At 38.1% G+C, this 26,458-nt stretch overlaps 1 protein-coding gene across 3 annotated transcripts; it reads right to left on the minus strand.

Annotated features, from left to right (window-relative positions):
- Nucleotides 1-875: 875 nt before the first annotated feature.
- LOC119654911 (deubiquitinase DESI2) lies at nt 876-26,364 on the minus strand. Of its 3 annotated transcripts, none has more exons than XM_038060544.1 (5): nt 26,059-26,363; nt 19,923-20,016; nt 6,278-6,586; nt 6,111-6,199; nt 876-2,217 (listed from the first exon to the last, which is right to left on the minus strand). In XM_038060544.1, the coding sequence occupies exons 1-5, from the start codon at nt 26,307-26,309 to the stop codon at nt 2,139-2,141; spliced, it is 822 nt and encodes a 273-aa protein (XP_037916472.1). In that variant the 5' UTR covers nt 26,310-26,363; the 3' UTR covers nt 876-2,138. The 3 variants fall into 3 exon arrangements, with proteins under 3 accessions (XP_037916472.1, XP_037916474.1, XP_037916473.1); XM_038060545.1 differs by lacking the exon at nt 876-2,217 and adding an exon at nt 5,502-5,935 and having other exon boundaries at nt 26,059-26,364; XM_038060546.1 differs by lacking the exon at nt 26,059-26,363 and having other exon boundaries at nt 19,923-20,670.
- Between the last annotated feature and the right edge of the window lie 94 nt (nt 26,365-26,458).

Consider the following 26,458-nt stretch of genomic DNA (forward strand, 5'->3'; position numbering starts at 1 on the left):
TAGCAATCGAAATAAATGTCTCAGTCTATTAGATCAGCAGAAAATCGAGGAAAAGCGCTAATAGAATCTAACCATTATTAAAATTCTCTCCAGTAGGTATATTGTTTGCGGCGGTCTACATCAGGCTGAGTATGGCAACGCGAATAGGAAAAAGCACAAAAATGAACCACCATAAACTACTTCGATAGTAACCATTAGATGACGTACTCGCCGCAATTTTTTGGGAAACAAAGAAATGTATACAACAGCGCATGTTCACAGCCAGGGTACAATGACGCAATCTGACAGCTTCAGTGAGCTGTGAAACTTTGTTATCCTGCTGCATATTTCACTAATGACTGCGATGAATGAAAATTATCGTCTATTGCCTCCTTGATGAATTCATTCAAGCCAAAAAGGTGTTCACGGGTTACACGATAATAGTTTTTATCTTTATCAACTGGAAATTCATCATATGATTTGTGCGATTTTCTTTAGCGTGGTGTCCGTGCAGGAAGAAATTTCATGCTATTTTTTTCGTATGAATATCAAGTAGTCCTTTAGCGTTGTTCAGTATTCTGTTTTAGAAAATGCTTCTTCATATGCAGATATGCTCGCAACTTCCAGCATCCACTTTCGCATTGCATTTCAAAGTTCACATATTTTTTATAAACAATAAATGAATTACCACTTCATACTTTCATTAGAGTTCCAAGCAATCGCTACAAATAATCTCCCATTGACCACATACGTGAAGACTAGGTAATCTAACCCAGTACATAACATACGGCAAACTTAGCCATTTTACCGAGTAAATGATAAAGGCCCAGTATCTACATCAAACTTTTTGTTCAATATTCTATTGAATATCAACTTTAAGCAAAAAAAAATTGAAGTGTTTCGTTAAAGGTTTATATAGGAAGGAAATGACAACAAATTACATATGAAATGGTTCAGCTCTAAATTTCGTTGCTCACTCTAACTAACAGCTAAAAAAATATCATAAAAACAAAATCATCTTCTCAGAAAAAAATGTGGTATTGGATATTAAATGTATGGAAAGCTAAGTCATACATTTGAAATCTAAAATTAATCAAAGTGGATTAAAAATAGCAACACCTTAGTTTTTCACTCCAAATATTAATGTTCTGTTGTATACGTTGCATACGCTTACTCCATTCATTTCCGACAATGGCATCACTGAATCTCTCCCGATCGAAACAATGATAATCAAGAAACGAAAAAAAAAATCGTATTGAAAAAAAACAGCACAATAATCCACTAATAAATCTATAAATCCAAAATAGTTCATTGAATACTAAATTAAATATATATAAAGCGTTCGTCAAGCATAATTAATCTCATTGATCAAATCTTAATTAACAGCACAGAATTGGAAAAATTACTCACGTAAAAAAGATTACGCGCAATGAATTTGGGTTGATTTGATATTTCTATTGGCAATTCTATTATGAACTTATGTCTTACTTTAAAACAATTACGATAAGTTGCTTCAAGGATTTGAAAAAATAGAAAAAACTACATCACTTTGCAATTTCGCCTGTTTCATGAAATTTCTCTATATTACTTTTTAGTGTGTAATTTCCATCTTAAATATTAAACCGTTGGAGAAAAAATGAATTACAATGAATAATTCGTAAAATTGTCTTATCTTAATTTCTAAAAATATCTTGGTTTGTTTCTCCACTTTTTACTCAATATACTTTTTACTGACGTTTAGGTTTTAAAGTTCTTATCCTATGAAGGAACAGTAACAATATTTGATGTCAGTCAAATATGTATGCATGATTTCAATTGCAATGCACGAAAACTACTCAATGAACGGGGCAGGAAAGGGGAGGAAAGTTCCTTATAAATAAATATCGATTCAGTCAAGTATATACAATGAAGTGTTAAGAGTATGCATTTGATTAAAAAACACAATATATATGCGATCCTATTACGTACGACAAAACGAGGTAACTGAATAAATATAGAACTAAATACCTTTTTGGCGTTACCTTCTCATTATGTTAAATAATATACTTTACATTTTGTTAGTTATAATATAACAATTCTATCTTTGTTTTACTTGTTTAGACTATAACAGCAGATTTTGTCGAGAATATTACATGTTAGCCATCGCTTTTTGCCGGATCTCAGAGGGGGCTCGTATCTGAATCACGATCTTGAATCGCTGTAATTGATTGTTGTAAGGCATTTGGTGTTAGCCACTCTCTGTAAATAGTTAAAAAATAATATTTAAACTTTAATATTTTTGAATTCCTGAAGGGGAAAACATTTTGTAAACCCATTCCCAACTAATTTCATTAATAAAGATTGATTTCCAAACGCCGAGATAACTAAAATGGGTCAACAACCAAAAAAACCTAAGTTTGTTGCCAGTTGTCCCGAAGAAACTGATAGTATTACAAACTAGGCGGGGTGAACATCTTGCCAAAAGGCAAAGTGACTAAAGGAAGGACTGGTGGTATATACAATGACGCATTTTTCTCAGAAATTCATTAAGGTGCTTGGCCGGCAAGGAAAAAAAGAACGAAACCTTAAACAACAATATTTACGAGGAAATCGAGAAGTACGTCATAGCCTTCAACACACTGACAAATTGGAAATATCTTCAAAAACTGTTTGACGAACACTACGAAAAACTGATCATAGGGGACGCGTAACAGTTAAGAAATCCCTGTTAACAGAGAAGTACCAGAAATTGCGATTGGCGTTACAGTAAAGTACTAAAACTGGGCTGCAGATGTCTGCGAGATTATACGGTCAGATCAGACCAAAATAGAGCGTTTCGGATCAGAGGGTCGCAAATGAATATGCAGTAGTCGAGGAGGAAAAGTGCAGTCACACAATGCAAAGCCCACACTTAAGTTTGAAGGAGGCTCAATTATGACAAGAGACGAAGCTGGGAGATTGAAGAAAACTAAAAGAAGAATGACAGCACACTCATATCACCATGGAAAATTTAAAAGTTAATATTATACCCATTCTTTTTCAACAGGACGATGACCCGAAGCACACAGCCAAAATCGGTCACCAAATGGCTCCAAGAGTGCAGAGTAAAAATTTTAGAATTGGTTTTCCCAATCTCCAGACCAAACCCCCATTGAATGCCACTGGACTGTTTTGAAAAAGCCGGTCGGGCGAGTTGGGAACACTAATCTAATTGTGACCAAACTGAATGCATCAGTCACAAAATTGATAACAGAAATATTTTTTTTTGTTTAGCTGAACAACTTTAACTGAATTTTCCATCTTTTGTTCCTTTTTAGTTTATAGTTCGAATCACATGAATTGCTTAACAAAATATCAAAAAATTTGTATGTTTTCAGTAAGAGATCGCATTTACAACGATAGAGTGGTCAATTTTGTGAGTTACTGTAAATCTTTAACAAAATCGAAATCAACGAGTGTTTCGAAAAAAAAAAAAAACAATTCGGTATAATCCAAAGTATACTCATTTATTTCAAAGAAGAGTGTAGATTACAGGGCGAAATGTGAATTGGTACCCACGATAGAGCATAAAACCTGAAAAACGCCTGCTGAACCAACAGCTCTACTACCAAACCCTATCTCCACCTGCACGTGCTGACCGCTGGTTCAACGAGGAATGTAAGTTAACAACAAAACGGAAGAATGCTGCTTACCGAGTATTGTTGCATTTTCAAAGAACTTAGACATGCGCAGAAACTTATCACCAACTTCGTCAAGCGGAGAAGCGTTTTCACAGACGGAAGAAGTGAAACCTGGGAGAACCAGTGGGTCTGTGAACTCGAAAAGAAGAGGGAGCAGGGGGTGCAGGGAGCAACCGCACCAAGCGCACAAGTCAGCAGGATGAGGCCTTATACACCTCGATAATCATCCTGCCGAGACAAAGAGGGAAATCTGATTTCCGACACAACGGACATATTGAAGCGATGGGTTGAGAATTTTGATGAACTGCTCAACGACCGAAAATCACGCCAACTGAACACGACGAACAAATGCTGCCACCACCAATCATGTGCAGCAATTATAGAAGTATCACGTTGCTGAGTACCATATATAAGATATTCTCCGCTCCGCTATATTCTCCATACAGGTAATATTGAAAGCTTACATTCCCGCTTAGAACTTAGATAAAAAAAAATTATCAATATGACCAGCTTTCGATTCAGCCACGGATTAAAGTTGCCATGGAGCCACACTCCCACTGCCTCTTGACTCGTTCTACCAAAAGTTTAGTGTATATTGCCCTTAAATCTCCTCCCTTGCACTGGTAGATGGTTTTACGTTCCTTAGCAAGGAGAGACGTCTCCTGCTAGAGATAGAAATACAACATTTGCCATCAGCCGAGTTGAGACCGAAAATTCAGCTGTGGTACTGTTCGTTATCGCTTTGAATTGCTCGTAAATAAAAGCTGGTTAATTTAAGTAGGTCATGCCGTGCGAAGACCGTTTTTTGGCTGTTTTTAAAAAAATTTTGTGAAGAACTGGATGAAGATACAAATACGAATTTTTTACCATAGATTTAGCTTCCCACGGTCAGGTGCCCTCCGGATCGTTACTAGGTTCATAATTCATTCATACGTTGCAAATCTAGCATCATCTTATTCAGTATTAGACGCTGGAAAACCTTATCCCTAAACACCAAATCCAAATAAAGTCATCCCCCGGCCTTGGGCGTTCCGAACCAAAGTGACAACTGCACCTGCTAAGTCAAGACGCCATGTGGCTGGGACCTTGTTTCATTACTGTTCACTGATTAGCACCAGATCAGTTCAGTGGTTCTACTCCAGTGCATGTTAATTAGTAGGATGCTAATCATGTTAGCCGCGCTCATATTCTCGATAACATTTATACATATGTACATATAGTGTTGTAGAAAACTGTGAGGTCGGTCAATTTTGTTCTTTCTTTAATATTAGAAGCTACGATATACATTAAAATGTGGGTGGCATGGGTGCATTGAAGAAAATTACAATCCGTTTCTCCAGCTGTACTGCAATCGAGTTGGAAGAAACTTTGGAATCACTGTGCCGACAGCACTGTCGTGAATATGGCCCAGGAAAATGATTTTTAAGAAGAAGACAATATTTCATTTGCTATTCTTAGGCTTAGACAAGAAGCACAGAAATATTCCAACCTCTCCATCAGGTAGATCATGAGTTTTTCCAATGCCGCAATACATAACTAACTTTTGTAGGAAGTAAAACGGGAGTTCGGCTCCAAGAATGGAATGACCAATAGTTAAATCCATCGAGTAGCTTCAATTCCAAGGACAGAGAATTGAACATACGGATCTCCCGCGAAGAATCAATTGCTAATGGTTTGCTTAGCTCGAGTATATAAAACTATTTATCGACATCCGAAATGTTAGAGCCACACCCGTAAGGTTGCCTGCAAAAGCTAAAACAAATGAATTTTCTGTTCTTAATTTTCGTGATTTACTTTCCTCATTATTTTATACAAAATAAATTCTCTAAATAAATACATATGCATAACCAATCTTCTATAAAATTCTTTTGAAATTTAGTCACGGATCTTTATTTTTTTCGTTACTAAAAAAAATTAGAATTAGCCAAAACTTTTTTTTCTAATTTCGTAGCTGGCACTTCTCTACCAGCGATTAACGCGGTTGAAGCAAAGATTTGAAGAAAAGGCAAAAAATTATTAACAGGGGAACGTGCGAACGAAATAGAGAATATTTAGTTCAAATAAAATTTTGAATATAAAAGAAATATGTGAATTTTTACTGTAAAAGACTTCCTACTTTTTTTTAAACTTGATATTTGTCATATATTGAAAATTCGAATTTCTGGCTTATCACGATGCAGTCCCGTCAAATATGCAAAATATTGTTCCTAATGTGCTTACGATAGACCATCGAAGCTTTCGCAATTAAAGTCCAACTCTCTGATAGCGCCACTATTTTCGTCTTTTAATAGTCCATACTATGAAGATAAAACCTTGATTCGAGAATGTATGCATGAATTCAGAAGTAAATTTACTCTTATAAACAAGCGATAACCTAATAAGAACGGGTGACAATATTTGCGCAATTGACTGCACCGCTTTGTATAGTTTATAAGCAAGTTGAAGAGTCTAACCTAAACATAAAATACATACTTTGGTAAACATCTTTGCAGAAATGGCACGCATGAGCTAAAATGAGCTAATCTATTCACCCAACTCGGTATTTCTTGGCCGCATAATATCTGTAAATTGAAACAATTATCAAAACAATTGTAATTAAAGTCTTCCAACTTCGAATTGTCAATAACAAATTACCATACCTGCGTTAATGAACCAGAAAAATGATTACAATTGTTATTCATGAGATGATAACGATCGCCTCGAAACTGGTTACCTAATTCATCTACTATGCGCCGTACCTCTTCATACGTAAAGTCAGTGCATCCTATTTGTACACTTTGTCGAAATCGAAATTGTTCTCCAAGCTCATCATGATCTCGTGGTGATATTTCGAAGACTCCTGTAAATGGATATGGATGGCCACCGTATGCAAATTCTGTGCCAAAAATTTCAACGCCCGAGTGAAAAACACCCAGTCCAATTGATGTCGTGTATTCGTTTATCCAATACTGCAATGAGAAATGGATAAAATTCGTTAAAATATAAAAAGGAAAGACCAATTTAAACCTTAAATTACAAAAATTAATAATTTCAAATGAATGCAGATTATTTGTCCCAAAATTGTAATTGAAAATAGAAAATAAAAAGCGTTAGAATGCTGTGAATTCAAATGTGCGAAAAAATTATATGAAAGGAACGGATATAATTTAATATAACTGATCGTATTTTAACAATAAAGCAATCCTCAATAAAACGAAAAAAATCCGAAATAGTGAGAGCATAAGACAACTTTCGAGATTCTTCGATAGAAAGAAAATTAAGTCTGTGTGAACAGAAAAAGAGACAATTAGAAGTAGAAACCTTCCGTAACAGATAAAAGCAAATGCCGAGAAAATTGTATAGTTAGGCAACAAATGAATGACCAAGTGCGGTAAGTGCCCGTACATGCTTGGTTTGTTGATACTCTCAATGTTCCTGAGCCTAACACCACTTGGCTTTCATCACTAAAATTTGAACGATGAGGGATTCAGGGAGGAAAAGTTTTTTTCATTGTCCCAGGTAAAACACTTCAAGGAAAAATGTAGACATAAAACAAATATTATTTCTTAGAAAACCAAGCAATTTACTTTTAGGTATCTGGTTTTGCAATTATAATCTAAAATGCAATAAGCTCGCAAGAAAAACAATTGCAATTTAATGGAACTTGTTGGTAGGATCTCCAGAAACATTTTCAATATCATTATACACATAGTCGAAGTGGAAAGTCGGGATCCTGAAATGAATTTAATGGTCGTTCGTCAGTTTGTTCCCATAATGCAAGAATACACTATTATCAACTATTCGAAAAGAGTTTGGAATGTACATATATACTCCGAGATTAAATTGTATACAAAAATATTGTCAGGCATTTTTGTCAAAGTTCTTCCAAAAAACAGAAAACAAGTCGAGAAACCGGAAGCTAGGCGCTTCAGGTATGAAAGGTTTTGTTTGCTTCTTGTGTGAGTATATTTGAGTGTAAAACTCAACCCCCCCCCCCCACATTTAACCTAGAAGGATATCACTCACTGCATGTCTGGGGGTCCACAGTTCCCACCTTCTCACCAGATTTCGTGTCAATTGGTATAGCAGTTGCTGAAAAAGTGCTTGTGACAGACAGATAGACAGACATTGGACCGATTTTAATAAGGTTTTGTTTTGCAAACAAAAGCTTAAAAATGGAATAGATAACATTGCATCATTAGCAACTCAATACCGAAACTCAATAACTAGAGTAGATTGGCAAACCATCTAAATTATTCCTGCGCTGCTTAAATTAGAAGAAAAATATTTCCAGAAGCTGCGATCAGACACAAACATAGCCAAAGCCTGTTAAGCACTTTCAAGTTCCACCCTAGGAGAAAATTCACAGATCGTCAGGGAAAGCGCAAATGAAGACAACAAGTGGTTAAATCGGCTAATTTCTACCTATGAGAAAGGCTCTAATGGACTGCAGGCCAGAACCCTCACGAAGCCATTGCCAAATCGAACTACGCTTCTAAAGAATAATAATTATAACTTCAATCTAGTTATAATTATTAGACGCAATTACTAGAGAATAAAAACTTGACTGCAAAGAAAGTTACTGAAGCAATAATAGCCATAAACAATGACTATAAGAAAATATCTGAGAACTGTTTGTGGGAATGCTACACCTTATAATACAATTAAAAAAACAAACATTTCCATTGATATAACCACATTTTAAAAAAATATATAGTAACCGAAATCGTTGACATTGTAATTGTATATCGACTTTGTTACCCGAAATGGGTTCATGGACTTTGAGTCACATGAAAATGAAAATACAGAAAAATTTGGAATCTAAAAACAACTGAATTAGCTTGATAACAATACAGGACATGACAGTTGACCGTCATCTTCTCAATCTCGTCCCCCGGGTTTTAATCCATGGTCGTCATTGATGTTTATGTAGGTTGTTTTCCTGCTTACCCGTTGCGGTAGATTTATCATTTAGGCAACATTAAGTGTCATGGAAATGAAATTGAAGCAAAATTTCATCGAAAGTGAAATGAGAAAAAAATAACGACTTTTTAAAGGAAATGTAGAAATACCAAATTTAAAACATGTGATTCAGATAAAAAAAATTCTCGATGCAAAGCCTGGGGGTTTAAGCTTTAAAATTACCAACTCTTGCCTGAATTAGGTATTTGCAACTTCAAAGATGAGCTAACAATTATTTTATGGATTATGAAAATCTTATATATGAATATTGTTTTCCATTCTTATAATTTCTATTTTGAAGCCGACGCTAGGTGGACCACACCAAGCTCTTTGAAAGATATAGTAAAGTAAAACATTCACATACACAAAAACAGTTGACAGGAAAATAATGACCAGGAATATTTGAAACCACAAGCTGTTTGTACGTCTCGGGTCGTTCTTCCCATGATGTCGACATCGTCAGCATAGGCCAGTAGTTGGGAGGACTTAGAGATAATCGTACCTCTTGCATTTACCTCAGCATCACGGATCACTTTCTCGAGGGTCAGGTTAAAGAGGACGCATGATAGGGCATCTCCTTGTCGTAGACCGTTGTTTATGTCGAATGGTCTTGAAAGTGATCCTGCTGCGTTTATCTGGCCTCGCACATTGGTCAGGGTAAGCCTAGTCAGTCTTATCAATTTCGTCGGGATACCGAATTCTCTCATGGCTGTGTACAGTTTTACCCTGGCTATGCTATCATAGGCGGCTTTAAAGTCGAAGAGATGGTGCAAGCAACTGATGTCGATATTCCAACAGTTTTTCCATCGGTTGCCGCAGAGAGAAAATCTAATCTGTTGCTGATTTGCCTGGAGTGAAGCCTCTTTGGTATGGGCCAATGATGATCTGGGCGTATGGGGCTATCCGGCCAGCAAGATAGCGGAGAACATCTTATAGATGGTAATCAGCAACGTGATACCTCTATAATTGCTACACTGTGTGATATCCCCCTTTTTATGTATGGGGCAGGTAACGCCCATTTACCAGTCATCAGGCATTGATTCGCTGTCCCACACCTTGAGCACAAGTTGATAAACCACTTGGTCGCCACCATATTTAACCAATTCGGCTGTAATTCCATCGGCTCCTGGCGACTTATGATTTTTAAGCCGATGAATTGCACGGACTGTTTCTTCTATACTTAGTGGTGGCAGTATTTGCCCGTCGTCTTCAGTTGGGGGGACCTCCAACTCGCCGATGTTCTGGTTGTTTAGTAGTTCATCAAAGTACCCAACCCATCGCTCCAATATGCCCATTTTGTCCGAAATCAGATTTCCCTCTTTGTCTCGGCAGGATGAACATCGAGGTGTGGAAGGCTTCATCCTGCTGACTTGTTGGTAAAACTTTCGTGCCTTTTGGTTCTCCCAGGCTTCCTTTTTCCGTCTGTGAAGTCGATCCTCCGCTCGCCGAAGTTCGTAATAAGTTCCTGCGCGTGCCCCCGTTCTTTGAGAATGCAATATTACTCGGTATACAGCATTCTTCCTTTCCGTTACTAGCTTACATTCATCGTGAAACCAGCCGTTCCAACTCTTTTTGGAACTGGGGCCAAGTATATTTGTGGCCGTATTTATGATAACGTTCTTCAGGTGATTGTGAAGATCATTTGTTGATACTTCATCTCCAGGATCTCTGTTGACTGCGGTTATTGCAGCTTCCATTTCCCTCTTATAGGTGTTTCGGAGGGCTGTGTTGTGGATGGCTTCAGTGTTAGCTCTCACCTGATTGTCAGAGGAGATTCTGGGTGGTGTTGTTGTTCGAGCTGGCATGGTGCTCATGCCAACGAGATAGTGATTCGAGTCTATACTGGCCCCCCTATATGTTCTGACACTCATCAAGGCTGAGAGGTGGCGGCGTTCGATCAACACGTAATCAATTTGGTTGAAATTGGTCCCGTCTGGAAAGTCCCACGTATGTTTGTGGACCACTTTCCGCGCAAACCAGGTACTTCCAACAACCATTTCATGTGACACTGCTAATTGAATGATCCGCAGTCTGTTATCATATTTTGGTGTAAACTATGGGAGCCAAAGTATCGCACAAATCCCTAAGTATGATTTTGATATCATATCTGGGACAGGCTTCGAGGGTTCGTTCTACTGCTTCGTAGAAGATGTCCTCCTATGCTTTATATAATAGCCTATATTATTGCAATGACTATGATTCTAGGAAAAATTGAAGGGAGGGGGGTGGTTGTCAAAAATTGTCCGAAATTACAACTGCAGGGGGGCTTCTACTGATCAGATTGAAGTTCTGCTTTTTTATTAGATTACCACATCTGGTGCTGCTGCTTGAAATTTCAGGATCATATATGAACAGTGAAACGTCATGTTGTGAGAGTGTTAAGTATATCCGTGCATGTGTTTTCGGTTTTTTACAATTATAAAAATGGCTGAAACCGACCTAACATTCACCAAAGAAGTTATTACTGAAGACAAGACGAGGGTTTATCAGTACGACATGCAGTCCACACATCACATGATATTACATGACAACGCACCGTCATACAATGGCAGCATTATTCATGAATTGTGGATCACGCAGCAAATACCATACCAATTCACTTGATTTGGCTCCCTGTAACTCCTTTCTGTTCAATCGTGTCAAGAAACCCCAACGGGAAATGAGTTTCAGAGGCCGAGAGGACGTAATGGAAAAGTGGAAAATGACTTGATGGACACAGCAAACACTAATTAAAAAAATGTTTCGGGGATTCTGTGCAGATTCTCTGCATTGGTATCAGTGGGCATTACTTTGAAACGAGTAAAAATCGATTTTGATAAATAATCTTTCATTTTAAAATCCATGCGTCACACACACTCATCTGTTATGCTCAGAGGCAGCACTAGAACACTTGTGCGCTCTACCATGATCGGAAAAGTAAAGTTCGAAGTGTGGCTGGTATATCACAACCACTTCGTGCCTCTGTCGGTGTTCATCGAGGAAGCGCCCTCTCATCAACCCTCTTTGGCTTTGTTATTTTGATTTTTTTGCAGCTTTTCCAAAAATGGAATGATCGCTTCATGCAACACGAATCCGGATGGAGTAGACCATATCACTGTCAGTGGCAGTAACCTGCTGAGAACTGAGCAATTGTAATATTTCGGATCAATGCTATCAGCCAATGGTGAACTGGGTTATGAAATTGCTTTATACATCAGCGCAACTTGGATGAAGTGGCGTTACACAACTGGAGTTCTTTGTGATCGACATATCAACGAACATCTTAAATCAAAATTTACTGTTGTGTTTGCCTTGTCGCCCTCCGAGTGTTGACCGACTATAAAAGACAATGAATGGTACTTCGCGATAATGGAGACGAAGATGCAATGAACAAGTGGCCTAACACGACATGATCATATCCGGAATGAGGATATCCGCGATCGATATGTGGTTGCAGCGTTCGTGGAAAAATCGCGAGAGACGTCTTCGATGGCATGGTCGCGTAATTAGCGCTGACGAGAATTCACACCTCCGAATTGCTCTGAACATCGAAGGCGATGGGAAACAACCAAAAGGCCGATCGAAACAACAATGGTGATTTGAGACCCGATTCAGCTTGTGAACGGGGCAAAGACTGAACAAGAATAAGTTTTTTGACCAAGATATTTCGTAGATGCAAGAGAAAATATTATTATGTAAGCTGCTACAAAATGGGTTTACCGTGTGACCAATCTGAATTTTTTATATTTTTACTCGAAGTTTGATTTCAGGCAGTCTTTCTAATAGCAGTCTATTTACTTCATGGATTTCCATGCTCATATTCTGCTGTAATTCGTTTACCTTGCAGAGTAACTAAAGCCGGCACTTAACTGACGTGACAAATCTTTAACTTCATTCTTTATATTGTAAAAACGGGAAATGGAATCGATTTGATCATTTGATCACCCCAGAGTACCGCTCGCCATGCAAAGTAAGTAACTCGCACATTTTCGAATGTCAGTATGTACGTTCCTGTTTGAGCGTAGGTGTCTCAATATCTGGAAAGCTTTCAACACCCACTATACTGAATTAAATACCTCTCTTAATGACCTTCTTTTGAATTGAATTTGTTCCTATACTTCCTCTGTATGTATCGCCATAGTTTCAAAGCTTTTAATAAAATTATTGAGAAAATCCACAACCCACAATAATAATTTAATGCATTCTTCCTTCAAAATAACCATTATTCTTCAATAGTTTTCCTATGTTCACTTTAGTATTATACAGGGTATCCCGTTTACAACGATAGAAATTTTAATGGTGGATAGTACGGCTCGATTGAGGAAAATTGGTTCATGGAATGCAGACTCTATCTTTTACCGTTACAGAGTTATGCTATAGCGTTTTTCGTAAATAGTGTCAAAAAGCTTGACCGTCCTAACAAAATCCCGACTTTCAACTCCCTTCCCTGATTTGCTATCATTTTCGGAAACTACATAAAATTTCTTATAGATATTTTTTAACCGCAAAGGTCATCGTCTCTTCGAAAATATAATTGTTCGAACTTTAAAGACACTTCAAAATCGATTTTTCATCTTAATTTGAAAATGTGAAATTGTAATGATACGTACAAACCTGCAAATTTGACAAGAGTTGTACCTTTTTATGTTAGTTTTCAATTGACATGTACAAATGATAGACTTAATTATGGGAACTCCAACTCTCATGCTCAGTAATATGGAGCTTTCTCGAATGCCTTAGTTCTCTGGATTTGAAAACAGTTTGCAGCAAATTCACGATGAGTCTAACCAGTTTAACTTATTTTATTATTTAGATTGTGGCGCGGCAGGATTCGCAGCATTCGAAATTTATTTCGAATGTTGCGAGTGCGAGCGAATAGATGGCGCGGATCTATCCACTTTGCGTAGATGGCGCGGATCTATCCACTTTGCGTAGCACGACACGGGAGTGGAAGATCGGAGAAAAGTGTGCCATGAGTTCGAGAACGAATTCAATAATTCCTCATGCCAATTTAATTTTGTTATTAGAGTTTGAAAAGAGAACGAATTCAATAATTCCTCATGCCAATTTAATTTTGTAATTAGAGTTTGAAAATAGAATGAATTCAATAATTCCTCATGCCAATTAATTTGTTATTAGAGTTTTAAAATAGAATGAATTCAATAATTCCTCATGACAATTAATTTGTAATTAAAGTTTAAAATAGAACGAATTCAATAATTCATTAGTTATTATAGAACGAATTCAATAATTCATTAGTTATTAATAAATAATAAGTATACAATAAATATTTAAAATAAAGAATGTTAAATACTTAAAGATTCTGAGCAACCGGTACGTATACAAATTTACCAATCCGGGAAGCAACCCCGAGCTTATTAAAAGGATTGATCTTCCCGTGAAAGACATCTCCCAAGAGTTGGGTAATCTGGAGCGAATTCAAATCATGGACAAAGATATTCAAAGCTTGCTCGCTGCCTTTTTGATACGCATATTTTAGGTGTATGCAGCAAAGAATTGTTTTACTTACGTTTACAGTAATAGCAATATGAAAAGTATTGACGTACGATTCGCGATAAATTCGACTATAGCCCAAAGTCCGAAACAAAATGCCCTTGTTTCATTGGACAAAAATGTGATACTCTCCTCATAGAACCTGGGAGTATTCTATTGTTTGGCAATCAGTCTCAGCTATGTGACTCAAAAAATACAGATTTCCTTTTGCATCGACTAAAACAATGAACAGTCTTTATTGTGATCAACGCCATCGTTAGAAATTTATGGCTTTCCTTTTACTTTCAGCTTATCCGAATTGATCTCTGGCTACAGACAACAAAGCACCTACTGAATTCAACTACAACTGCAAGCTGTTATCAAATGACGCGATACAGGCTCGTACATCTTGTACGTATGTAGGTTCCATAATCCAAAAATTGATATAAGCGGATATAAGTTATTATCGCTATATGGTAGCAATTATAGAAAATAACATGGCTTTAACAAGAATGTGAATTAGTTGTCAGCTGCACACCCAATCGAGTAGCGCGGACCTTATCTTGTAATTAACACACGGCGAAAAGGGGGGTCAGTGCGCTCATTATACTCTGCACAATATGCATTACAAACGCAATATGTATTGTAGAATGTTTAACATACAACAGAAATGTGAGATACAGACTTGATCTCGAGCGTGCTTAGAAAGTCTAGTTTAGAGTCTATTGAACTATTCTCTGAGTCGACTTAAGATTGGAATGCTACTTAGAAATGTTTACGTATGGGCGGATGAATGGGAAGTTTACTGATCGAGGAATATATCTATTATCGAAACAGTGTTGTGAGGAAACTCAAGTACCATCGTAAAGGGAATGAAAACAGAATAATTGCTTCTGAAATCGCTTTGGAAATTCTTAAACTGAAAATCTGAATCTCCAATGGACCAAATCCGATTAAAATCTTCTCTATATAGCTATTAAAAGAACTTGATAACAATGAGACGAAAAAAGACAACGACAAAAAAAGCGTTAAAATAAAAAAGATGGTTCTCCGTAAAACCACTTAAATCAAACTTTTCTGCGTTAAAACGTTAATAAGGAAGCTTTTTTCTAAAAATACCAAGGAGTAGTCATTTTGAAACATTTACTGGAAATAAGATTCTCATTTTCGAGCTTGTTTACGTGCAAAACTAATTGAAAATTATTGTTCTGAAGATATGCCAGTAGGCAGAAATTAAATTAGCTCCTCTAGTCTAGGTATAACTTTTTTTGCGAAATGGCAAGACCAATTTTTATAGTCTGAACTGTGCGGTAGATACATCACCACTTTGATGAACCACTGAAGGTGTATATAGCCTCACATCCAATTTTAAACTCCTTTCTTAACACCTCTGTTCAATCTCTGGCCGTCTCTTTCAGTTGCTAGAGGTTAGAGTTACTCATTTTCCAGGTGTGAGACAAGATTCACTCTTTCCATCCAAACAACAGAGCATTACCTTCTTTTCCGATAATCCCGAATCGCAACCATTCCTGGTGCTATCATGATCGTTTTTGCTCGGCGTTATCAAACGTAATCCATTTCTCACCTCTACTGTCAATTCATCTCAGTAATCTTTTATTTCCAAACTGCTTCACTCACACACGAAAATTTTCATCATCATCAACGGCCCAACAACCGGTATCCGGTCTAGGCCTGCCTTAATAAGGAACTCCAGACATCCCGGTTTTGCGCCGAGGTCCATCAATTCGATATCCCTAAAAGCTGTCTGGCGTCCTGACTTACGCCATCGTTCCATCTTAGGCAGGGTCTGCCTCGTCTTCTTTTTCTACCATAGATATTGCCCTTATAGAATTTTCAGGCTGGATCATTCTCATCCAACGGATTAAGTGACCCGCCCATCGCATCCTATTGAACCAAATTCTATCCACAAGCTGACGGTCATGGTATCGTTCATAGATTTCGTCGTTATGTAGGCTACGGAATCGTCCATCCTCATGTAGGGGGCCAACAATTCTTCGGAGGAGTCTTCTCTCGAACGCGGCGGTTCGCAATTTTTCTTGTTAAGAACCCAAGTTTGCGAGGAATACATGAAGACTGGCAAGGTCATTGTTTGTGATTTTAGATAGGAGAAATTATCAACGGTTTCAAAGTTGTAGTTTCCTATCTTTATTCTTCCCGTTTGACCAGTGCGATTTGATATTGCTGGTTGGTATATATGGTGGCAACGTCAGCACCAAAGGCGTTGCCACCGTATATTTGGTTTTGCCTTCGTTGATGTGCAGTCCAACATCTCGCGCCGCCTGCTCAATCGGGATGAAGGCAGTCTTGGGTCCCATGTTTAAGAGATTAGATATTGTCTGCTATTTGTAATTTAACCTCAAATTGATAGACCAGTAGCTTCCTCCAAACTACAATTTTTATTTTTCAATCAGTATTGCCTCCACTCACTGGACTACCATTTGAATTCAGGCATACACCACACAATCAGTAGTCATGCACGTTAACGTTGTGAAAGGCGTCGAGAGCGAATTTTTTTTTTTTGTGAAATGTGTTCAAACCTTTCAGCACCTATCGTGCCATATTTTATTTGAGTGTCGTAATTTTGAGAAATTCCAAGCCGCCATATAAATCTCATATGAGCGTTACTATTGAAATATTCAATAAATTAAAAAAGACAATTGTGCAGAATCCGGCTCCGATTTGCAGGAAAATATAGGTTTTGGAAAGTGGAATGAAAATTGGGATTGTTCAACAATGGGAAAAAGGTTAATTTGGACAACTTGAATGGTCGAAACAAGCACACTCACAGGCACAATTAACCGCCCACTTATAGAATTCGCTGCCGTTTTTAAGGTTTTGTTTTGTGAGCAGTTGATCATCAATGCATCAATAGAATCTGAAATTGATAGATATATCAGTGGAAAATGCAACCTCTCCCGAATTTTTCCCCCTTTCGAGCATGGTGACGGAATCTGCAAGATGTTCGCTTCCAGACCAAATCATTGTAGCGTCTTGTTCATCTCAATGCCCAGGGTCCAATTCAATTGACCTTTACCTTCAGGTTGGCGGTTCAGGCGGGCTTACAACCCGTCAGCTACCAAAAAACCAAACATCAGGATGAATAATCTCGAACAGTATTTATACCATGGAAACCACCGCACAAGCGAATAAATGATTACATTCTTGGATCCTGGAGTGTTAGATCACTAAACAAGTCTGGTCCTGACAAAGACCTTCAACAGGACAGCAACCGACATGAGGTCAGATACATTCTTCCAAAGTAGGAAATTATAAGAGAAACGTGAGTTTAGAATCCCTTTCATCGTGAATAGGAACTTTAAAGCAAATGTTATCGGCTTCAAACCCATGCACGAAAGATTATGTGCGCTTCGCATCAAACCAAAATTCTTGTTAACATATCCGCCCCAACTTGGGAAAAAGATGATACAGTCAAAGAGCAATTTTACGATGGCTTGTATGTTGTATAGTTTTTATACAACTCATTCCCTCCGAATTCTCATTCAGCTTTTCAAGAAACACATTGCCTTTTCTTTTGGTTTTCACTCACCATAAGATGTTCATCAACGAGCATACTGTGACTTCAACCCCTACATGGGGAAAAGCGTCTACAGGTGCCGAATTTCAAAGCCCCACGGAATAAAAACTAACCCACTTGGAAAATTTGAGATAGGAAAGCTAAAAAATGATTTAATAGCAAGAGAATACCAGACAAAACTGGAAGAACGATTAAGACTATTCGCCAGAGCTTACGGGGAAGCCTGCAGGTGGCACCTGCTATGGCCTAAAACAGTGCTATCAAAACAACAGCAGAAGTGGTTGGATGACTCCCGACACCGGAAAAATGATTGGTTTGACGATAAATGCTAGGAAGCAGTTGACAAGAAAAACGAGGCATACAGACAACATATAGAACGAAATAGAAGGTCAAAGGGAGAAAATTACAAAAATCCTCGACAAGCAGCTCGTAAAATATTGAGGTTAAAGTGGGGAAAACCTTTTGACGACGAATTGAAGAATATTGACGAAAACATAACAAGCAACAACACAGGAATCGCCTACAAAGTAGTGAAGCGCCTAAGGCGTGGATATCAACCCCAAAACCATTCTTTGTAAAAACAAAAACGCAACTCAATCACCAGAACTCATAAGAATTATGATGAAAGCTATCCATAATTTGGTTCTGAAACCACAAACATTTACTATGCATAATGATGCTTGACTTTGACATTCTAGCAAAACTAGTAAGAGTTACCAGAATGACAATGATCCACACAAGAGCGTCAATAACAGCCTGATAGATGCGTTTGAGGCAAACGTCCGGTTAAAGTAAGGAGGTGGTCTAACACCTCTATTGAAGCAACCTATACAAACGTTGCCTGTGGGCACAAATGATACCCTGCTCTATAAGTCCTGTTAAATCGTCGCATATGTGGACGATATACACAACAAGGCGCAATCTTTCATAACAACAAGAAAATTTTTATAAACCTCAACAAAACTAATTTGGTCTACAAATTAACGAAAACAACAAAATAACGACGCAAACGAGAAAAATGACCCACACCAGACAAAATATAACGATTGAGGAGTGAACCTAGATAATATAAACAACTTTATATATTTAGGAGTATAACTGACAAAAAATGGGAATGAACTTGACGAAATAAAACGACGAATTCAGTTGAATACACAAGAAAGCAAAACTCCGAGTATAGAAAACGAATGTGACATGGAACCTAACACAAGCTCCCGAAAAACTGGTCAAAACCTTTGAGAGATCCTGAGGAGAATAACAGGAGCTAGACGAGAGGACGACCAATGGCAAATCAAATACAATCATGAGTTCTACCAATTTTTTGACCAACCCAAATTCTCTAAATTAACCAAACTTTGGAAAGTGCGTTCAGTATAGGCGACAGTCGGACACTTAAAAGGGTATTCAAAGGGAGAGCAAAAGGACGAAGGTAAGAAAACCAAGAAAGCGTTGTTGATGAAGACTGCTCGGAATTTAAAATTGGAAGACGCGATCGATGGGTCGAGATGATTGGAGGAAGGACCTCCTGAATGCCAAAGCCCGAAAAGGGCTGTAGAAACCTCAAAACCTCCTTAGAAAAGTACATTCCCACGAAACAAATCAACAAGGATAATCCGCCTAAAGAATCTTCCTCGGGTGTAAAAGTATCATACAACGGGGAGCTCCATTCACGGAGAATTATTATATCAACAAAAAACTTGATTTTAGTCATGTAGACCCTCCCAGCAATGCTTGGTATCTGAAAAATGTGCCTCCAAAGAAAAATTCTTTATATTCGAGAAATGTAGCAATGCAAAAGTGTTGTAGCATTCCAGATGCTGCGAAAGCAAGAAAGATTGAAACCAGTATATGCGATCATTTTACAAATGTGAACTTCTTTGTATATTGCACGACCACTGTATGCACCACTTGATTCTATGTTAAAAGAAAACAACTGCCCCAGCCTGAACGGAGAATTATTAGAAATGAACATAATGAGACCAACAATCCCAAGAGATTTTTCCATGTGCACACACATTATAAATGTAAATTCCAAGCTATCATCGTTTTTGTTTTGCTATTGCAATGCTTCATATGTTATTGTTTTGATTTGCCTGCTTAGCGCTGATCTGATTGAATGATAAACACACCACACGGGAGCCCATACTGCATCGCTCTAATGAGGCTATTTCGAAGCCGGCAGCGCGCACAAAATAATTGACCATCAACGCGTTCCAAACTAGTGTGCAATTGATCTAAGCAAGCACTATTAGTGGGCGGAAATAGTGGAAAATAATGCAACGTATAAAAAAAGGAATATGATCTCTGGTACTCACCATGTCGTATACGTTCAGGATAACTGGTTCCCGATTTCCCATGTTGGCCGGCAGTAATTCGTCGCTTCCACTATCCTTTGGTATGCCGAGGCAGCTAGGAAATGGCAAATTGCACGGAAGTCCGTTAGAGAACATTACACGTCGTCAAATCAATTCGGTAAGGAAACGCGGGACAGCTGGACAGGCTCTCACGGAGCAATAATGTATCAGAAACCTCCGTCTCCAAATATGGCAATGAATGGGATCCGAATAAGAACTCTAAGCATTCAAACCGTTCGCGTAATTACAGACTAGCACCCAATTTACGTACACTTCAATCAGAGGCGATATGTTTACTATACTAATATGAATTGCACGAGGGGAATAAATTCAAAACAAATATTAAAGTTGATTAAAGTTGAATTGAATCGTTATCACGTCGACTAGGGACACTGTTTTGACAAAAAGCAACGGAAAAATAAAAGAAAATATTTAATCAGTTGAGCGGTAGCAGCGGAGCACATCGAGTGAGATTTTTCAGGAAGTCCTTTCCCGCTTTGCTTTCTTTCGGTTTCGCCTGATATACATCGAAACGCAACATTCGCACTTATCGTTTTCGTTAATATAATTTCTATACCGTCAGTCTACTCGCGACATTATTAACTTATTGAAATATTGAAGCGGCGAAAACTATTGGAAAATACTTCTGCTTGGTACACCCGTTCGCCAGCAGTATCGTAAAGAATGACAGGTGTCGACAGATTGTTCTTCTCTGTTGACAAGAACTTTTTGTTATTCTTTTCGGACAGAATTTTATGCATACATGTTGGCAGTCTTGATTATGGCAAAATGACATTTCGAAATTAGATGATTCCTCCTAATTATTTAACACTTGCACCGCCTTTTCTGTCTAATTTTAATACAAGCCCTCAAGAATTAGCTGAAGGCTATGTTTTAAAGCTATATAAAATTATTTCGATGTACCCTTATGTGAGATAAACACAAATGAAAAGTCAACTTTTAAATCCAATCATTGGACTATTTTTTAAAATGTTACTGTAACAATGGACCACAATGAAAACTATATGCTGTTGATAAATGTTGAATTTTTAAACCCATTTCCGGTTAGGAGGGTCTGCTTTCTTCATTTCCGGTGAAAATTCATGAGGATCACTTTCTTAAAGTTCAATGCGCTCAAATTGGAGTGGACAACGCGAATGGATACGAAATTGAAAGGAAACAGACTCATCAATAATATGAAAACAATTTCTTCTTGGGATGTCGTTAATTTTTGAGGTTCACCTTACACCATCAGTATTTTATCAGTGCTATAAGTCAATCCATCAAAAATGAACAGATAAAATGACCATTGGACTGACGTATTCAGTATAAACGAGACGACAAAAAAAACCATTTTTATTGTATATATTGAAAGATCCAAGCCATTCGGGAGTCATGCTCCGATTAGCAACACAATGACAACTGCATTACGCTCAATTTACCATCAATCCAGCCAAACTGATAGATTTTATTTAAAAATTTAAATGTCAGCCCATCAGTCTTTGCCATAGAAATATACTAGACGACCGGTTTGCCACAATTTTTTTTATTCAGACTGACGCCAGGCTGATGGAATAGTGATCGTCTAAGATCAGCCAACAAGATGACAAAAGACCACCCAACCATGCTGCATGTAGTTAAAGATGTAATGATTCAAAGGCTTAAAGATGGTCAAAAGACCGAAGGCTGAAGACGACCTAGAGGGAAGACCTATTCAAAATACCTAAAAAAAATTGGCTAAATTGACCGTAAAGGTCTGCTCGCAAATTCTTAAGCTCCACCGAAGTGTTCCGTCGACCCGTGCTTGCACGCCTCTGTGCTGGCTGTGGCCGCGCCTCACTAAACATCTAAGGCAAGAGGTAAAATGGTCGAAGATATGATCCGTTGTAGATCCTCCCTTTCGATCGCAACTTCAGGTCCGGAGATTTAAGACTATATAGTTTTGTTTATATCGTTAGATGCACGCGAATCTCCGCGTTTGTTTGAGAGATTTTCAAGATCCGGTGCGGACTCACGCAATGGCAAAGACCCGTGAATCTTTGCATAATGACACTTGAGGGATTGACGTGTTCAGGTCATGGTCAATTTAGCCAATTTTTTTAGGTATTTTGGATAGCTCTTCCCTCTTTGAATAGCTCTTTCTTCTAGGTCACCTCCGGCCACTCACGATGGTCTTTTGAACATCTTGGAGCCTTAAGTCATTAGAAAGATCTGAACCATTCGGAATCATGTTTCGATTAACAACACAATGATAACTGCATTACACTCAACTTATCATCAGTCCAGCTAGACTGACTGATTTTATTTAAAACTTTAAATTTTCGTCAGGCATAAAAATACACTAGGCGATCAGTTTGCCATAATTTTGTCATTCAGATTGACGCCAGACTGATGATATATTGATCGTCTGAGGTCAGCCTAAGAGGCAGGGAAGAGATGACCTTCCTGTTTAACTGCATATCCCCGTCCCTACACCCTCTGGGGCGGGATCCAAAATTAAACATCAAAATAGATCCATATTGAAACGCTACAACTTTTGAAGGGGGAGGGATCCTTCTTCTTCCGCTTATCCATACCCTCTTATTTCGGGGATCAAAACACTTTTTAAGAGGGGAAGACCACCTCAACTTTTTATCGGGATTGAAGAATGGGACTCCCCCAAAATGAATTATAAATTCCCAAGAAAACTTATGTACCTAGGGGAATAGATCCATTAGAACAGTATATGCGATTGGGAGTATGTAGGATACGAATTCGGGAGACGGAGCGGCGAATCCTGGTTGGGGGTGACTATAATGCCGGGGCAGTTGAATGGGACATGACAGCCGCGCAGAAGAGCCATCCTTGGGATGTTGGAGTTGCAGCTGTCATAAATTAAGTTATGAACCTGATAACGTCAGCTTCTATGCCCAAGAGGGCGTCGAGAAGACACGCAGCAAAATGACAGAGAGAGACAAAGGAGACTCCACAGCGCGATAAACAGAAGCAAAGTTGGCTGCTGCCGGGACTTAGTCGACGAGGTCATTAGGGATCTGCAGTGACATGGCGCCGTCTCACCACTCCTCTTTGTTCTTGTTATAGACACCGTCACTTAGGACATCCAACGTCAACGTCACTGTCAACGACAGTGATCTCCCCAGAACTGAGCGATTTGAATACCTCGGGTCAACGCTATCAGCCGATGGAGAACTGCGTTATGAAATTGCTTCACGCATTAACGCAACCTGGATTAAGTGGCGTTCCACAACTGGTGTACTTTGTGATTGACGTATGAACCATCTCTCAAATCTAAGATGCTGCTGAAACAACAAACCACACTCAAGGCAAATTTCAGCTCATTTAAAAAGGAGGAGTTTATTGCCAGTGGATATGGAAAATATCCAAATGTACTTCGAAGTTATCAACAAACAGTCTCGTGACGTCCACGTCCGCATCGAATATGGGGTCGTCTAGAATTGGCTGATGAGAAAGGACTCCGGAAAAAAAAAATCCATGAACGCTGAAACACACCAATCCTTAATATCAAATCAGATACTGCGAAGGTAATGAAGCAACTACTGCCGCTCCGCAGAAATTAAATAGTTTTCCTACCGGGGTCAAAAGTTACAGTCTATAACCTTAACGGAAAAAATCTATTTACGGCTATTGCAATCAACAGTATATAGAAACCTATCCGCTCAAAATATTGCTCTATATCTATATTTCTCTAACTGCACAAGACGACGCTGCATCCCTTAAATAATCTTCGGAAAATTGGGTTATAGGCAAATAAAGCTGCCTTTAACCGCATTCCAGAGGAAGATCTTTCGAAATATCTCGAATCCCCTAAATTAGAATGGACGATTACGAAACCTTTATAGCGATTCTTAAGCGGTATTATAGCTGCAAGTGAAGGAAGTGAATAACCATGGCATGGCTAAGATCCCGAAGAAAGGCATCCGCATGATAGGCGGCAGTTGAAAAGGTATTTGCGTGCTCCTGCTTTCGTAAAGATAATATCTGAAATAATCATGAAACACATGAAGAAACAACTCGAAAGCTAGATACACAAAAGGCCCATTAGTTGCCGCTAAGGATTTCCTGCACTGACCAAATGGTATAAATGTGGTACCATTCGAGTCATTGCAAATCTACGCCCAAAATTTAAATCCTCGCTCAACTTGTCAAAATTTTAGAATTTAGAACACTTTGAATAGCGAAAGTTTTTCTGGATTTTCTGTCAGAAAAAAACGAATAACGACTATCGGAGTGACATATAGCGACGTAAAATGTCACGTGTTATATCAGGACAAGATTTCAGAGGAATTTTAAATCCAAAAAAGTGTCCTCCAGTTTTCCACTCTGCCACCGATAATATTTCCTCCCACTCACACCCATCATGCTGCCCTGATTGAAGAATGTGGTAGGTTTAAAAGACAATGGTATTTCTGTGTGTGACACCGAAGTCGGTGTCACTATAGCAGCTATCATGACACCAATATCAAGTTGAGGCTGTTCCGCACCAACGTTCTCTCTGCTGCTACATGGCAGCAACTGGTGTGAAATGTCATTCACTACCATTTGAAAATTTTAACTTTCATCAACCGCAGCACAATGTAAATGGTGCTTCCACTTTCAGAACCTCGTAACGCAGAATCGTGGAAGAGGGATACAGAGACGGCGAAGCACTTTGCCGGGGATGATCAATGATAGCACATAGGGTGGTTGATCTACTCTGTACCAGTTAGGGGTTTATGGCGACATATGCATTTTTACTGATGTTATTTCTATCCCGGACTAATTTTCCGCAATAATCAATATTAACATATTCTCAGACTCTCTTTGGATACTTTTAATTCTGTGTCAAGAGATGGCATCTGCAACTGTAGCAGTTTTCAAAATATTCTTCTCTCATCATGATCTCCACGACGAGAATAAAATGCATCTGATTTTCAAAAATTATGAAAATGAAAAATGGAACATTGGAAGATCATCCTGATATGCACGGCATCTGAAATATCTAAAGAACAAGATTCACCACTGGAAACAGAACAAATCAGCGCCTCTATTTCAAGAGCTTCTAAGACATGAAAAAAGTTAGATGCATGATTCAACAACCTGCAAGTTTCGGTTCTCATGCTACCCACACCAGGGTAGATCAATATTAAGAATCGATCCCCATAAAGCAGCATGGAATTACATTGGAAACTATGATTACAAAAAAAACGAAATGTCCTCATTGATATAATGATTAAACTGTGGCGCTTTGAATTTTCACCAAGGTCAATTGGTCATCCCTAACTGAGCCGCTAGAGCCACTTCTAACGCATATTAATGCAGCTACTCAAGAATCCAAACACTACTCAACAAACAGTATACTCGGGAAGACAATGGGTGCTTTCAAATCGCATCGTTTGGAGCGAAAATTATTGTAAAATATGATAATTTCGCTCCCACATTCAAAGCAAAAAGACAAGAGTGTCATCAGATAGCTTCTCTTCTTCCAAAACCTGAACAAAATCCGCAGTTCTTGCAAATACAACCAGAACAAGGATTGTGGTATTCAGCTGGTAAATTATAAAAATAAAAGGGGATTTAACATAATGTTAATGTTCTTTGATTAGAGCATTTTTTTATTCCTCAGCTAGATGACAGAAAATCTATTGTGTTGAAAATCTAAAGCCGATTTAGAAGGAAAAAATCTTCAAAACGCAGTAAACAATAAAATATTTTTCACAAATTCCAGCCATAACGTCTATAACGCGCCGGTCGAATGGAAACAACATATACATTATATTTCAAGTAAAATTCAATTCAAGGGAGATAGTTTAGAAGAATACATCCTACCACTAATAATGTAGTCCATCCAAAAACTTGATATGAAGTTTTTTTTTTATAAGTTTTGAAAGAACACTTTCCTTAAAAAATGTATCGAAATATACTTTATATTTTTCCGAAAGTCTATTTTCATTTTAAAATTCTTTGTGCCGATAATTTTGTCCACCACTGTGTATAATTTTTATTTACAAATTATTAAACATGCGTTGCCCTCTGTCTGGCTGAAAATTTACTCAGTCTCGAAAATAGAAAATAGTAATTTACTGCCTATATAGTTTACCTTTGAAACATTCGAGACTTCACTTTTTTAAGACATCCAAGGAGTCCACTAGTGTTGCAGATGACATTATTTTGTTTCCCGTACCCAAAACAGCTCATGGAGAATTTGGTATCAGATGCACATGAGAACCATCCAATTTCCCCGACAAATCCGATAATTCTTAAATGTAAATATGATTGGCCGCAGTTTAAACTTCGAAAAAACCTGAGACTAAAACTATCTAAAAAATAATCGAATGAAACATATCCCATCAGCTATTTTACTTTCCAACAGTTCAAACTGCCAATTTAACCATTTCCCCGCACTACCAACATACCGGACAAAAGGTTCCTATAATTTCGAAATATTTCGAATTAACAAATTACCTGGATCGGGCAACCCGCCCAACCACATGTTCGAC

This window comes from Hermetia illucens, chromosome 4 (genome assembly GCF_905115235.1).
Source record: "Hermetia illucens chromosome 4, iHerIll2.2.curated.20191125, whole genome shotgun sequence".
NCBI lineage: Eukaryota > Metazoa > Arthropoda > Insecta > Diptera > Stratiomyidae > Hermetia > Hermetia illucens.

Coding starts and splice junctions, on each gene's coding strand:
- LOC119654911 (XM_038060544.1), bottom strand. CDS start 26,309: ATGGGATATGTTTCATTCGATTATTTTTTAGATAGTTTTAGTCTCAGG. Junction 20,017..26,058: donor AAGTCTCGAATGTTTCAAAG/GTAAACTATATA, acceptor GCCATTTCCTAG/CTGCCTCGGCATACCAAAGG. Junction 2,218..6,110: donor CTGCAAAGATGTTTACCAAA/GTATGTATTTTA, acceptor AACTATTTACAG/AGAGTGGCTAACACCAAATG.